Genomic DNA, 17,137 nt, shown 5'->3' with positions numbered 1-17,137 from the left:
AATGCAAGTGTAATAGTAATCAAAGAAAAACATTTTTCAAGTCCAAACATTGAAATTTATTTACTCTTGATGACACAACAGAGTGCATGATATAATGGTAAAATAATTTCACACCACAGTGATTAATTGCAGCCCCTAAATTAGAGTTGATTTAGTCAGTTATAAAGCAAAGTTTTAATTGATTTACTGATCTACCTGTATAAATTACAATACAGAGCACCACACACATTGAGAGAAATGAGTTCATAAGTACACAAGACAATATAGACAAATGACAAAACCAACAGATATCACATCTCGTGTGGTTAAATTTCCCTGTCCAAAGTAAAACAACGACAAACAACAAGTACATAAACCTAGAGAAAGGCACATTTGGCAAGAAAGAGTCAAAAGAAGAAGAGCAAAAATGGTAATTGTCCTTTAGTGTGTATTTACAAGTTTCAGTACTCAATAAAAGAGCTATAAAATCAACATCAGTAATTTATATTATCCTATCTCAATATGAACAGCTATTTACAATCTCAGTGATTGTGAAAATATTTCTTTCTTGTGACATTTACTCATTCTCTCATTTTTATACAAACATGGTCCTTAAATATATCACAGGCTATCTACATTTACTATTAAAATACAATATTATAAAGATAGTGAGAAAGCAGCATAAATGTTTGGCAAGAGTCCATGATTCCCTTATGCAATATAGGTCTTGAGCTTCTGTGTTATGGCTCCACAGCAGATTGGACATTTTATGAGCGACTCTGAACACTCCTTACAAGTGACCAGATGACCACATGGAATGAACACAATACAAATATCTCTGTCCATACATATTTTGCACTGCTTTTCCCTCTGCAGCTTCCGTAGTTTCTCCAGTGGATCCTCATCTGGAAGAAAGATGAATTCATATTTAAATCACTGCTCCTCAGGCTTTGTTTTATGTAGTCAACAGTATTTATTTATGCTATAAACCCAGTTCAGCATACAAGAGGTACACTACCTTGCTCCAGTGTCTTTGCAGCATCACTCTCTGGTGTGTTTTCAAGACAATCCTGGATAAGTGCTTCCAGGGTTAAGTAGCCTGAACCTGTCCTACTGACTTTCTCCGAGATGGTCTTTTCCACCACACTGGGCTCTAGACCCATCCCTATGGCCTTTTGTGCCATAGCAGACACCGCTGAACACAAAGCGGTAACATCAGTGACCACATTCAGTCAGGTTATTTTCATTAGTTACATGTATTCTGTATTTATACATCTTGTCGTTTTCTTTAAGTACAGGAGATGTTTTAATTTTTTCTTAAATCCTCAAAAAAAAGGGGAGTCAAATAAAGAAATGTTAAGGTTTACCATTCCCATGTCCTGAGAGTCCATTCTGAAGACTTGAAGTCTGGAAAAAAACATGGTTATAGTCAATTTCAGAATAATATAACTCAAACAAAAGCCTGAGTGACATCATTACAAGTAACATCTTTGATAACTAATTTTTCCAAATAAATTACATTTGAAAATATTACATAATATATACCCTACAAACCTATTTGTCTCGAAATTCATGCCGGTTGATAACTATTGTAGTTTTTGTAAAACAGAACAAAAGTCGTTAACCCATCTTTTTTTATGGTTGTTCATTATGTATTGCATTCTGGAAAAGCTTTGAAGATTATATGGCATCTAAAACAAAACATACAATCACACTTGAAGGGAAACATATTACCCATTTTGAATGTAAAGAGAAAGTTGTGTAATATTTTAAATTTCTTTATTTTATTAGGTAAGTTCCATATCCACAAGGCAAAATTTTCCAGTTCAACACCGTGCTTCAAACTATTCCAAGTTGAATTGGACATTGACATACTTTGAGTCTCTTAAGGTGGTATCCAATAAGAAAGCTATATTAATATCTGATATCTACTCAAATATCTGTTTAAGTGCTCCTGCTGTCTTTTCATTTTTAACATTCTTGAAAGTCTGTCCCTTTTTGTTTCCTTTATTTTCCTCTGTTTAGACTATTACTTTCTTTTTTACTTTCATATCTTATTTGTATCCCATTTGTTTATGTCCTGCGATGATTGAATTTCTTTAAATTGTCTTTTGAAATAAAGTTTTTAAAAAAATAGTCACCGCTAATGCTTGCTCTTCAGGGAATTACTGGAATTGTTGGGGCTTTGGAAATTATAGAATGTGGTCTAGACCTACTCTATCTGTAAAGTGTCTCGAGATAACTCTTGTTATGATTTGATACTATAAATAAAATTGAAGTTAATAGATAGGTTAAAATTTTTCAAGTGCGTCTTAAAACACCATTTATTTATGTCCATATGTACATGTAGTTCCTCCTGTCCATACTAGCTGCAACGAGATCCATTCTTAAAGCTATTTCAATGTAAGAGATGGCGTATAAAAAAACAAAACATGAAAGAAACAGTCCTCGATCTGTATTAAAATACATTCAATAGCTCAATCCAAGCTAACATTTTGGTATCTTTGAGAGTTACTGACCACAGAACTCCCTCCTCTGTGCTCCAACTGACAGTGTTCGCTTGTTGAGCCAGGGCAAAGGGACAGTAACATAAAGTAACAAATAGACTGTAATTTTGGAAGGCATCTACAGTACTTCATTTGTCAGATTCAGATTGATGTAGCCTCACATTAGCTTCAGCTGAACTTTAGTCATAGGAATAGTTTGGATATTTTGAAGTGGGGTGCTATGAGGTACTTATCCATAGTCAGCATATTACCTACATTATATGGCAGTGGGCACGCCCCCAGTTTGGAGAAGCAGGCAGCAGTACCGACATGGAAGCTAAGCACAGTACCGCTGTTGACAGAGGCAGCACGCGTAGCAGCAAAAAGTATTTTAGCCACCTTAGACCACCGTGGTGCCATGGTAGCTCATCTAGTTGAGCATGCGCCCCATATACTAAGGCTCAGTCCTTACCGTAGTGGCCCGGGTTTGAGTCCAACCTGCGTTCCTTTGCTGCATCTCGTCCCCCCCCTCTCTCTCTCTCAACCCCCCTCTTTCCTTTCTTCAGCTATCCTGTCGAATAAAAGGCCAAAAAAGCCCCAAAAAATATATAAAAAATAAATAAATAAATAAAATGGACCACCAAAATTTTTTGGGAGAATATTTTCACCTTTACCTTGCCATCAGACTGCCCTTTCTGACAAGGTACTGAAGCCATTTTATCCATCTATGCTCTCATCAAAGCCACCAGACTCCTTTTGACAAAAACAGTAATTTTTTCTCGCAGAACACGAAAGTTGCTGGTCTACCGCTACCACTTTCGATTAGTTTGTTTCGTATTATTGTGTGAATTTGGTGAATTCAAACTAACACTTTAAAACAGATGAAAATGTATGACATTTTTTTGGATACAAGGTAGCACCACTATCAGTAATATCTCCTTCCTAGGGAACATCCTAACACACTGCAGTCACAGCAATACTTTAGCTGCCTGGGGTCGTTATCATGCACATGCCACATAGTTAGAAATCCGGTTAAGCATATCACTCGCCAGAAAAATCAGGTGTTCACCCGGTCCTTCCCCTGATTGAGGAAATCGGTCTTGTTTGCATGAAGTTTACAAAATCAGATTATTTGGCAAAGTCAACAACAACCCTGTTACTTAAGTGCATGTAAAAGCACTGAATGCTTACAGCTCTATTTCGTCGTGGGTCTTGTAGCTGGATGCTGTTGACAAATTCTTGTCCTTTTTCTGCCAACAGGAAGCTGCATCTGATTTTTAAAAACCAAAAACATATACATTGTATTAAAAAATAAATCAAATTCCACAGCAAAAAAAAAATCTTTATGTGTTAAGAAGGGGGACCATGATGGTTGTTCTTACCCAGGATAGTGTTTGGCATGTTCTTCCCAAGGGTCCTCCCCACGCTGCCAGCCTTTCAAACCTCCACCACAGTGGAAACACAACACCCTGTCACCTGCCCCTGCAAGGACACACAGAATGTAATCTTGCTTGCATTCATAGTTATGATCAAATACCCAAGAAAACATTTAATCACTCAAGGATTTTCAATGTTTCTCAAGTCCCAAGACTATGTCCCTCTTGGTTGGTCATCTACCTGCGCTGTAGAAGCCAGCAATGGCAAGCCTCTTATGGTCAATAGGGTGCTGGACTCCTGAAAAGCTACCAAGCCTCTCCTCCAATCTCCCCATAGAGACATGAGTGTTTGCACGTTGTCTACTGCCGCACTCCTCCTCCACTGTACCCCCCTGTAATGGGATGTTGCCCACATCATGCCCGAGGATGAAGAAGCAGTAGGGAAAATGTTTGGTATGTTCTGCCCAGGGGGTGTCCCCTGCTTCCCAGCTACCCAGCATGCCACCACAGCAGAAACACTGCACCCGGTCGCTCTCCCCTAAGTAGAAGAGGCCAGCCTGGGCCAGATCTCGGGGTCTAACAGGAGCAGAAGAGGGCCAAGAAGAGAGGGTCTGAAGCCGGGCCTCCTCACTCCTCATGTGAGGGGCCATTGGGTAGGTGGAATCATCAACCACCTCTCCTGTTCTCAAACGATATTCCATGTCTTCTGCATCTTCATTGTAGGTGGAACCGTTAGTCAGTCTGGTATCACAACTTGGGTTGAAATTGGTGCGGTGGGTGCAGCTGAGAAACCTGCATGATGGGGAAACCTGTAATAATTGGAAAAGTATGATTTAGCTATCTAGAACAGGATGAATACTAAAAAGTTAAATCAGGTTTGTTTTTGATTATTATTCTGATTACCTCTATATGCCTTTCTACAGGAGTGTCTCCCCTGCACCAGTTTTCCACAGTCTTCTTGCAGCTGAAACAGCGGACGCGATCGGCATGGCCAGTGAAGTAGAAGCCGGCCCGGGCCAATCTTTCTGCTGATACCTGCTGGGCCAGGCTGGAGCCACGGAATGAGTCCAAGCGACTGTTCATCAGGGAAAAATCAGCCAAGTGATCTGTCTCCAAGTCCAAATCGCTGTCTTGTCTGAGATCACACATGTTAGAACCAGCCAAGAAACTGCTGAGTGGATTAATGTGATGCACAAAATGTCTGCAGATAAAACAGAAAGAACAAATATGCTGTAGGTATTTTGATGTTACACTTCTTGATACACTTAATGAGCATTTAACATAGCAAAAAGTAAACAAAGTAGCAAATGGCCTACAATAAAAATAGTATTCTGTATACATTACATTTATTTCACAAGGTTGAAAAGTAGTCAATTTAAAAATCTGTTAATTCATTGGTTGAATAGATTTCTGTGTCCGGCACCAAAAAGCTAGACAGCACATGTAGGCCCTGGAGCAGTGGTTCCCAACCTTTTGGGTCTGACGTACCCCCACAGCCCTGTCAGATCAACTCCCGTACCCCTTCATTGATTCCCAATGTTTTTTTCACAATGTATGACACTATTCATATAAAAGTGGATATTGTTTCTCATACAATTGAACTATCAGTATTACGGTGGGTTTTGGTCAGCAATCGTACTACTATTGTAATTTCCCCACTGGGGATCAATAAACAGTATAATAATAATAATAATAATAATAATAATAATAATAATTATGGGAATCATTGCCCTAGAGCAGAAGTGTAACGAACGAAGCTGGAAGCTTACTTAAGCATCCCAAGACCTGTTCCTTTGTCACACCCATGGGTGTATTAAGAGAACGGTCACACCCCAACATTTACATAGGCTACACAACTGACCTGAGATCAGGTAGTCTTCTGAATCTAGGTCGCACAGATCTCTGCTATTCCATTACAAAATTCATATCTGAAACTTTTTTTATGCGAGAAATCAACTATGTAGAGGTCAAACGAAAATGTATGTCTAAATGCAATTTTTGTCCGACTGTGTGTCGGAGTTCAGCGGCCGGTGCTGCCTGTGTAGCTGCCTCGCCGCCTGGCCTGCCTTCCTTCACAGACCTCGGCCTGCTGTGAGGTAGATTGAGCTCCGTCACGGCTGGCAGCCCACGGCACTTCATACCCGCGCAAAGTCACCGTTTTGTGGGTTAATGGACTAACAAATGCCGCTGTCTGGACAGAGCTCCAGGGCCTGCAGCTCCCCTCTTCCTGCTAAATGCCCGGTGTATGTGAGTGAGAGCGCGGTCAGCGAGCTTGTTACGCCAGCAATCTCTTACCGCAGGTTCCAGTTAATCTTATAATGTGTGTAATTATAATGTGTTGAGTTATTTAAACAAACGATCGGTGAAATAAACACCTCTTGTCCACAAGTCTCATTGATAGAGCCTGCGGCTGGATGGAGCTAGCTCTATTAATGAGAGCTAGCTAACCTCCTCTTAGAATTCCTCTGAAATTCACAAAAATGTATAAAATTGAAATCGGACACCATTGTTAGCTTTATAAGACCTTGGGGTAGAGGTTATACAAGTGGCGTGACGAAATTCAAACTGTAAATATACTAGAATTACGCCAAAAATGAAGCTTACTATCAGGTGATTTGTAGCTACACATAGCTAGGGACTGAAGGGACAGTCGCACCTAACTAGACCCTTACAGTTCACAAATATTCATTAACTTGAATATTACAACAGACACTGTTGATAGCTTTATAAGGCCTGTAGGTAGATGTTGTATAAGTGGCGTGACGAAATTCAAACTGTAAATATACTCGAATTATGCCGAAAATGAAGCGAACTAGCCGCAATCTGTACACACAGGATTGAAGGAACAGTCACAGCTAACAAAACCCCTAGCTAGTGTTCACAAAAATTCATTAAATTGAAATCGGACACCATTGTTAGCTTTTTAAGACCTTGGGATAGCTGTGATATAAGTGCCGTGACGAAATTCAAACTGTAAATATAGCTACTATAGTTATGCCAAAAGTGGAGCTAGCTAGCAGCGACCTTTTCCCATTGTATTGAATGGGACATATAGCTAGCTAGCTGCTCCTCCTAACAAAACGAGTGACGTTCATAAAAATGCCTTACATTGAAAACGAACACAACGGTAGCTTTGTAAGACATTGGGGTAGATGTTATATGAGTGGCGTGACGAAATTCAAACTGTAAATATATTATAGTTATGCCGGCAGCCGGCCGCGGAGCCCCGTAGTGCAGTATCCACAAAGGGTGACTTTGCCCTGGGTATGGAGCCCAGCAGGCTGCCGCTTTCTCGTCAGACTGTGTGGAGCTCCTAAAGTCCGACACGTCTTACCAAATTTGCAATTAGCCATCAATTTTTGTAAAACGGCCCATATTTGAGCTTTATATAGTTGATTTCTCGCATAAAAAAAGTCTCAGAAGTGAATTTGGTAATGAAACATTGCAGTGTTTGGAATATGAGATTCTGTCGCTTCTCTAATGTGTGTGTATGGGGGATTTGCTCAACCAATCAGCGCGTGTCTCTAATTTGTGTGTATGGGGGATTCTCTCAACCAATCAGCGCATGTCTCTAATGTGTGTGTATGGGGGATTCGCTCAACCAATCAGCATGTGTCTCTAATGTGTGTGTATGGGGATTTGCTCAACTAATCAGCGCGCAGCTCATCTAAATATTCATGACCATACCATATTTGGAAGAAAAGCTCTTGTTACAAATAGGACCAAAACACAGGGATGCATAAGGGCCAATAAAATATCAACCAGGCCATTTTCAGCCCAACCAATGTTGCATACCCCATTAGGAGACCATAAGGAACAGTGTGAAATACCCTATATAATCATTCTATCACCCCTTTAACGCAAACCCATCTTAACGGCGTCAATTATTTTATCGCGAGATTAATGTTCTTTTTGGACCAGCAAACTTTTTTCACATGCTGTTGCAACAACTAGTAACGTTAGAAAAACTACAACACCACACCGGATCTAGCTAGACCGGAAAGAAAAAAACATGCACGCTGCACACACTTGTTTGCACTTGCTTGCGAGCCGGCCAAAGAGTAGTACATACCTGCAAACTAGTCGCTTTTCAACGAAAATCGCCATTTTGAATGGGGTCCGAGACCCGGTGCTAATACGGTACCAGTGCCTTAACGACCGTTCTCTACCGGACCAAATAGCAACGTGGATTTCGGTGCCTTATTTAGGTGCCACTTAGATGCCTTCGCTTCTCACTGATGCTCCGAAAACGGATGTTAGAGGGAAGTGAAACATTGCCGCACAGGAGGCCAGTCAACACTACACTTAGCAGCAGGTAACGTTAGCTTACCGTTAGCTAGCAGCTGGATTAAACACGATTAAAATGTTTACAGCTAAAAAGGTGTAAAGTGGGTCAGTGTAACGCTTATCAATTAAATTTTCTAAGCATAAACGGACATTTGGAAAACAGAAAAATGGGTTCAAATATCCAATTTTTCATTTTTTTTCCGCCTTGATAAATTAAAAATTTGGATCTTTAAACTGTTTTTCCAATTTTCTGTTTTTATTCAGAGGATCAGAAATTTAGAAAATTGCATCTGGGCTCCAATTATTCAATACTGCAATGGTATTCTCTCCCTCGTTCCGCCTAGCTAGCTTATTTTTTGGTCCATATGCAGTTAATGACCTGCATATTCCGCAAAGTAGAGGAAGAGAATACCATTGCAGTATTATGAATAATTGGAGCTCAGATGCAATTTTGTAATTTTCTCAATTTCTGATCCTCTGAACAAAAACAGAAAATTGGAAACATTTTTTGACTACATTTTATTTTTTATTTTTTTTATAAAAAAGGACATGCGCCCATGAGCACCCATGGAGGAAAACATAAATCGGCGCCTATGGAGGAAGACATTGTGCTTCTATATTTACCTGACCGAGAACATTGCAGAATCAGAATGTAGTGGAGTAATCAGACATTAGCGTCATGGACTCCATGCCAGTGTGCTACCCACCCGGCCCGTTATGAGAGCTAAACAGCACATATCTGCGATCATCAACCACCAGAACCTCTGTGTGTGTGTGTGTGTGTGTGTGTGTGTGTGTGTGTGTGTGTGTGTGTGTGTGTGTGTGTGTGTGTGTGTGTGTGTGTGTGTGTGTGTGTGTGTGTGTGTGTGTACAGAGACAGAGACAGAGATGTCTGTTGTCGGATCATTAAAGAATTTAACATTCCAGCAGAGGTGTTCATTTCCATACAGGTTTAGTGGCTTGACGGTTAACGGTGAAGTAGTGGATTTGATTTGCGGGGGGGATTTTAGCGACTTAATTAACCCGACCTAGGGTGAGTCTGATGAAATCTGATGTAGGCTATCTGCCTGGTTCAACTCGGAGATTTGCTCGCATTGCACCGCTATGTGAAGGAATAATCTCCGAGATTAGGCTACGTTATGTTGTGCTAGCTCACAGCAACTTAATACAATAGCAAGAAAAGAGTCAGAGGCGCTGATGTGCAGGTAACCTTCCCCCCAAAACACGGACACACATACTCTCGCTTTATAAAATAGATAGCCTGCCTATAAGTGACATCACGCTCTGTCTGCCACTTGACAGAGCGTAGTGCTACTTTGCACTACATTTTTACCACACATTTTTTTACTTTGCACATTTTTGTGGGTCTGAGGTATATGTCCCATTTTAGCTGCCAAAGCTCCACTGCTCTCTCTGTGAGCAGAGGGGGAGTGGCCAGCAGCTAGAGCAGCAAAAAGCCAATGTGTGCTTCTTTTACCTATATATTTAACGATATCTTTTGCATTTCTTATCCAAATAACGCCAACTTGGCAGTGCACTTACTCGTGCCCATAACAAGACACCTGTCAAGTTTGAAATGAAAATCGGATTAACAGTTCGAGAGATATGCGCTTAACACCCATACACACAGACAGACCATTTAAAATAGATAAAAATGTGCGATTAATTGCGAGTTAACTATGACATTAATCACGATTAAATATTTTAATCATTTGACAGCACATATACATATGTGTGTGTGTGTGTGTGTGTGTGTGTGTGTGTGTGTGTGTATATATATATATATATATATTTAAGATGTAAATATAAATATAGTGCAAGTCAGTTCAGTGCAATGGTAATACATTAATAACTATTGTAATTGTAAGATTGAAACATACATGAGGTAGATGAGCAGAACAGTGCAAGGGAGGGGAATAAGTACCTTCAGAAAATGTCTGCAATTAATGAATGATCTATTTAGAATACAGTTGATGAACAGCTGAGATATTTTACAAAAAATAAAGTGCAATTTCAAGTTTCAGTCTTCAACCGTATTCCGGCTCAGGATGGAAAAAGAAATTACTCTGAAAGTGGTGCCGAATACTAGCCTGGTCCTACCAAACTCTGCCACTCCCTCTGTTCACTGATTGGACCGCCAAATATTTGGCCGGAGAAAACCCAAGACTATACCGCGAACCGAGACGAAGTACTTAAGGAAAATTAAAATTGAGAGGAAGTATGTAGGAGGTCGGAGCCAGGCTAGCTGAATACTATATTCCATGAGCACTGAAAGGTGCTGTGAACACAGCAAGCACACTGGCTTCCAATTTACCTCTGTGAAGAAATAGGAACTGGTCAACTCAACACTGTGTCCACGCTTCTGCTTTTTGCCCAAGACATTTCCCCACGGCAGCTCCTGCACGAACAGCAGCCTACGCTTGACAGTGTAGCCAGTACATCAGCATGTGGGATCTATAATAGCGTATCCAGCCTGCTACTCTCTGGACAAATAAGAATGCATTGAAAAGAATGACTTCTCTGCAAACTTCACACTTTGCAATGTCATCCAGTGGCCCAGACTGGACCTTATGGCAGGCCAGTTCTGGGGGCTAGGGCTGTATGTTTGACACCGCTGCCCTAGAAGGTCTCTGTGCCTTTAAGAGAAGCAGCAAACTGTAATCACATGGAGGCATTGAATATACCTCAGAAGGGATGGGCACCAGAGACTCATTATCTACGGGCTCAGTACACTGCACACACACACACACACACACACACACACACACACACACACACACACACACACACACACACACACACACACACACACACACACACACACACACACAACACACACACACACACACACACACACACACACACACACACACACACACACACACACACACACACACACACACACACACACACACACACACCTTCTAATGATTCTCTGAAGAGAATCATTAAAGATTCAAACCACCGGGGAAACAGCCTTTTCTTACTGTTAAGATCGGATACACCAGGCCACCCTTGAGAGGCTCAGGAGGAGCTTCTAAACTCAGGTCACTAGGATCCTGAATGAGGACACTGTCTAAGACTAGCGTCATTTTAACTTATATTTATAGCATATTTTATTAAGCAATGGTACATGGTATGTATTAGTAACAAGTGAATGTTGCAACACATCATGAATCATACCATACGCCCCCACATACATATTTTACCAGAGGGTGAAACTGGCAGGAACTGCTGCAGTGGCAGGCACAAAGGTTTCTTTCGTTTTTGAAAGTATGTCAGTAGTGTAAAATTAAAATAAATAAAATTTGTTTTCCCAGAAACTGTGTTTTGGAAGCTATAATTCCACAGCAGAAAGAAATACCGCTGCTTGATATAAGACCTCTATTGTAACCACAGTATATCAGTACTAAAGAAGCAACTATTGATCTACTGCTATCTTTAAGACTGTATATTTGCTTTACTGAAGGGAGCAGCTTCTAACCTTTGAACTTTGTTACGTGTCGCATTCTTTCAAGAAAACAATCACCAGCAAAGTTTAGGTGAATGTGAATATGAATATATTCAATAAATATCTGAGGCATTTGTGAAGATACACGATAGATCTGAATTCGGTCAGAAATGCTATGAAAGTTGGAAGTTCTTGAAAACTTAGTTGAGAGTGGCGTCAGAGGTGTTATGTAATCGAAATGCATTAGTCTGATCTCCACGAACGATCTTCACTTGTGTTAACGGTTAGACCGTAACGAATGGCCCCGTAAACTCCAGAAAGCTCTCGCAGCTTTGCGTTAAACAAAAGCAACACAACAGCCCCATAGTTTCTGGTAGCTAGCTAGGTAAACACGGAATAAAGCATCTGACAGCTGACACCTCGCTAACCAGACACGCGCTGCATTAGCTCGGTGATCAGATAAATACAGCACTAGAACGACTAATGGTGTACAAACAGTCGGTTACAACTCTGACCAGCGCTTTCCCCCTGAAATGTTTGGTTAGTAAACGGGATTGCGAAAATGCAATCTAACCTAACGCTAGCTACAAACGTTAGCTAGCTACGTTAGCTTTGCTATTCTACATAACGTTAGGTCAACAAGTTAAACGATAAACTATTACTGCAAAACTAATGATAATTACCTTTTAATACCTCACAACAGCCAGCTCTTCAGTGTCTAATGTCAGTCAGTCAGACTTTGGCGTGAACACTGACTACAGGAGGATTAAAGAGAACGGCTTTTTTTGACGTGACCTCGCTTCCAGGAAGTGAATGCCAAAGGGCTTTAATAATGCGCACCTTGTTATGCGCATCCCAGCTGACCACTTCTATGACGTCAGGAAAGAGAGGACTTTCGCGGGTATAAATGATAAATTCTCCTAATTTTAAATTAAGGCGGGGTTTCACGGTTCGACAGTTTACACAGTTCTCAACCTTTTGTGCCAGCGCCCCTACCTACGTCCCTACCCCCCATCAAATATTATGTAGGCTAATTGCTGATTAATGACCTTAAATATACTATTATTGTGACTATTGTTATTAAAATAATCAATAAAAATCATTGAATACAAAAACACATGTATTATTTCCCAGGTACAAAAAGCCATGTGAATAAAATATTTACAGTTTTTAAATGCAACCATTTGACATTCAAATTAAATAACAGAGCCAATCAAACTATAGATATGTAACATTCAAACTATAATTAGGTATTACAAAGCCTGCTGCATGGTGTGAACCTCAGCACCTTTATAAGATGACTATAATTTGAATGTCCTTTTGGTTGTAAGTGACCTTGGGTGTCATGAAAGCTTTAAATAAAATGTAATATTATATTATTATTATTATTATTATTATTATACAAAACAACATACCAACAGAACAGCTAGCAATTTAACATCAATCATTTCATCAAATTCAACGGAAAAAGCTTGCACTTATCATGGGGAAAGCAGGATTACACGCACACACACACACAACACACACACACACCACACACACACACACACACACACACACAGAAACAAGGTTCTTTTGGTGATGACAAACGACTTGAAGAACGACACCACTGCCGAATGGAAATAAGTTTACAACCTTTGAAAGTTAGTGAGAGCCTTTGTTAAGCTAGAAGAGTCTAAGTTAGAAGAGTCTAGGTTAGAAGAGTCAGGATTGAAGAGCTAGATTGAAGAGTCTAGCTTGAAGAGTCTAGTGGTGTGTCTCAAATCGCGCACCTGTACTATACTAACATTTGAGTACATAAAATTTAACTCGTGAAGTGTGGTAAATGCAGTGCACACAAACCGGATGGTGCACTCATAACGGTGAAAAAGTTAGTGTGGATCGATGAACACTTTCCACACTCAACTGTCGCCATCTTGCTACTACGGAAGGGCGGAGCTAACAAAAGGTGAAAACTTCGATAATGGCGGCCGAATACCAAGCAACCCAAATGTAAGTTCAACATAGTCTTTTGCTATACTTGTTTAACATATACGCAAGTTTATGTTTATGTGGTTAATTTTGCAGTCAGTGAATACGCGAATTATAACGTTATTTGCACGTAATTTAGCTACAAGCTAGCTAGCTAACTTTAGCAGCTAACAGCGGAAGTTACCGTTCTTCTATACTCTTGTTTAACCACTGGCAAAAAGTTATAACCTAGCTAACTTACATGTGTTGTGGTATACGGTTGTTGTTTAAACTATCGCCTCACTGTAACTTTTAGCGTTAGTGTATCTGTAAATATACATAAGTGCCAACTTATAGTAATGTTACAGTACGTTAATGTATGCTATGCTATACATATTAACATTGTTTCTGTCTGATCTGACTTATATAATCGTTAGGGACACGGACAATGCTGCCAACAGCCAATCCTCTGCTGAAAGCGACGGCTGGGGGAATAAGAGACAAGGCGCGGGGCAGAAGACACATAAATAAAAGAAATAGCATACTGTGACCATCGAGCTCGTCACAAGCAAAGAGGATAAAAGAAAAACAAGCCACACCACCCCCCCCCCGCCACAAATACCAAAACATCCCACACACATACCCAGTTGACCATATATTATATCAATACCCCCCCACACTGTCCAACACACCCAGTTGAAATCACCATATAAAATATGTAAATATCACCCATCAAACCCACACACAACCCGCACATATTTTATAGATAACCACCACGTACCTAGGCAATACCCACATGGCCACACGAAAATAGAACACTTTAGTTGCAACCACACATGGACATCAACCAATGTAACCTGTCTATTAAAGGTTTATTGTGAAAAATAATTAGATTTAATTTAACACTAAAAATATATTATAAATATACAATAAAAAATTTTAAATATTATATTTAAAATTGAGTAAATTGAACACTAAATACATAATAATATCCAAAAAATTTACAAATAACAAAGATATACCAACATAAGATGTGTAGTATTTAAGGCCCAATTTGAGTAAATGAAATAGTAATAAATAAATTATTTTCTACAATAAAACTTAAAAATACAAAATATACAACATAAGATGGTGTAGTATAGAAACCCCCAGATTGGAGTAAATTTGGAAGACTAGGCATAACAGTGAAGCATGCATTTTTAACATAAAAATCTTTAAAATAACAAACAGCTATACCAACATAATGGTGTAGTATGTTAGTAAAGAACCCCAGATGTGTGGAGTAAATTTGGAAGACTACTATAACAGTGAAGTATTGGATTTATCCATATAAAAATCATAAAAATCGGTGAGTAATTCTCAAAATGGGTGTAGTATGTTCAGAGGGAGGCCAAAATTGTGGAGTATTTTGGAAGAGCTAGACTCAACAACATTGACGGTTTTGAATTGTTCCCCAATAAAAATATATTAGAAATACTGAGCAATTTTCAAAACTTAGAGGGTGTATTATGTTCAGAGACCATGTGTGTGGAGTATTTTGAAGAGCTAGCTCAATATCATTGATGGTATTGACATATTTCACAATAAAAATATTATAAATAGGCTGAGTAAATTTTCAAAACTTAGTTGTGTAGTATGTAGAGCACCCTAGATGTGTGGAGGGTTCTGAAGAGCTACCTATCATTAGGTATTAATATTTCACAATAAAAATTATTATAAATACTGAGTAAATTTTCAAAACTTAGTTGGTGTAGTATGTTCAGAGGGAGGTATAGATGTGTGGAGTATTTGGGATCTAGACTCAATAGATTGATGGTATTGAATTATTCAATACAAATTCATTAAAATAGCTGGCCATATTTCCAAAAATAGTCAGTGTAGTATTAGGGAGGCCCTAATTGTAGAGTGATTTTGGAAGAGCGCTCAATAACAGTAACGTTGAATTTTTATCTTTGTATCACTTTTTGCACTTTTAACCTACCATAATGACTACAGATATATATCCACATATGTACGGTACTTCGATAAAACGGTTTAGCTTTTTCTATCTAGGTTAGATAGAGCGCCTATTGTGTAATAATTCTTATATTTATTGAACCAACCCCATCAATTCTTCTAACTTACGGGTGGGGGTTTTTGTGGGTGTATACACAATTAAACAAGCATGAAAGCTACTCACCCTTCACCCACATCAGGGCTTATTGTGTTCACTTATTGATTTTTATATTTTTGTAATTTTGACCTTTTTTCTATACCAAATGTTTGTGGTTATTTATTTTTTAAAATAATATATATGATTTTAGGTTGCATAACAGGCCACGATAAAATGTATGGTGACCAGTGGTGATTCGTTATAATTCAACCAAAGAGGATTAATAAACAAAGAGGATTTGAACATAATTAATATGTAATAATAGTGAATGCACTCTTATACTGGAGGATTACAATTGAAGTTATTGTATAGTATAGCAGAAAAATTTGGAGAAGCCAACCCCATTGGATATAATTCCAAAATATTTGGGATGCAAACAAACACAATATCTCTCGCTCGTAAAAAAAAAAAATCTCGTTTCTCTTCTCTTTTCTTCGTGAAATTAAGCTGCCTTCAGGTACAGTAGGAAACGTTGGGTTCTATAAAAGATCTGACGAAAACTGTTACTGTGAAATATAAAGTCTACTTGTGCTACATTGGGGATTAAAGAATACATCAGGACGTCGCACCACCCTGCGGCGATTGCTATTTTTTCTGAACGCAGCTTCACGCTGAAATACGGAGCTCATTTAAGACGATGCTCTGACTTCCCGTTTCCTTGAAGGCAGCACGGAGCTGCGCCGAACAATGATCCACCGTCTCGTCCAGTTGCAGTGCCGTGAACTGGCAGGTTTTAATGTTGCAGAAAACAGTTTTTGCAAGTAGTTTAAGTGTAAACATGTATTGTTATTGTGAATCTTTGGTTTAAACTAGCTTTCAAACAAACGCCCCCAAGGGCACCTCAACGCCCCTTCCAAAATATTGCTTCCAACCCCCCATCATCTTCTGAACGCTCAGGCGGTACCGCCCCCGTTGAGAAACACTGCTTTATATAAACATATAATATGACTATTTTCTATGTTAACGTTATATGTCAGTTGGACACCATTTTAATTGTCAATTTTGCTAAATAACTAAAATGGCCATTTGTGGTTATTTATTTTGTTTACAATGAATTAAGACAAAGCATGAATATCATCATACCTGGATGTTTACGGTTGCATAAAACAGAGGGCAACAATAAAACAATATTATTTTGATGAACAAGGCAGAAATGTATGGTGACAACAGGTGGTGGAATGCTCTGCCCTGGGTATAATTCACAACTTCACAGAAGAAGAAGGAGGAGACTGAGATGTTTTGATCGTCACTTCCGGTAATACAAAAGCAGTGCGATTTGAGACAATACCTCCTCAAATTTTACGCACTATGCAAGTAGTACATAGTAAGAAGTGCACTTCCCTTAGTGCACTACGGGAAGTGCGATTTGAGACACTATAGGTTTGAAGAGTTAGTTTGAAAGTCTAGGTTTGCTATCGCCTGCTTGCGAGTAAATAGCAGAAAAAACGTTTGGAGA

At 39.3% G+C, this 17,137-nt stretch overlaps 1 protein-coding gene across 2 annotated transcripts; it reads right to left on the bottom strand.

Annotated features, from left to right (window-relative positions):
* Nucleotides 1–32: 32 nt before the first annotated feature.
* On the bottom strand, nt 33–12,415 carry LOC120566497 (X-linked inhibitor of apoptosis). Of its 2 annotated transcripts, none has more exons than XM_039813015.1 (8): nt 12,263–12,415; nt 4,745–5,042; nt 4,083–4,650; nt 3,848–3,947; nt 3,657–3,735; nt 1,347–1,386; nt 998–1,174; nt 33–884 (listed from the first exon to the last, which is right to left on the bottom strand). In XM_039813015.1, exons 2-8 carry the CDS (start codon nt 4,988–4,990, stop codon nt 691–693), a joined length of 1,404 nt encoding a protein of 467 aa, XP_039668949.1. In that variant the 5' UTR covers nt 4,991–5,042; nt 12,263–12,415; the 3' UTR covers nt 33–690. The 2 variants fall into 2 exon arrangements, with proteins under 2 accessions (XP_039668949.1, XP_039668950.1); XM_039813016.1 differs by having other exon boundaries at nt 12,273–12,405.
* Nucleotides 12,416–17,137: the final 4,722 nt, after the last annotated feature.

This window comes from Perca fluviatilis, chromosome 10 (genome assembly GCF_010015445.1).
Source record: "Perca fluviatilis chromosome 10, GENO_Pfluv_1.0, whole genome shotgun sequence".
Lineage (NCBI taxonomy): Eukaryota > Metazoa > Chordata > Actinopteri > Perciformes > Percidae > Perca > Perca fluviatilis.
This window is presented reverse-complemented; position numbering and strand designations above follow the sequence as displayed.

Bases quoted from the DNA above. Each gene is read 5' to 3' on its own strand.
- LOC120566497 (XM_039813015.1), bottom strand. From the start codon at position 4,990: ATGTGTGATCTCAGACAAGACAGCGATTTGGACTTGGAGACAGATCAC. The intron at 3,948-4,082 runs GTAGATGACCAA...GTGTCCTTGCAG, and splicing joins TGCTGGCTTCTACAGCGCAG to GGGCAGGTGACAGGGTGTTG. The intron at 3,736-3,847 runs GTAAGAACAACC...TTTAAAAATCAG, and splicing joins CATGCCAAACACTATCCTGG to ATGCAGCTTCCTGTTGGCAG.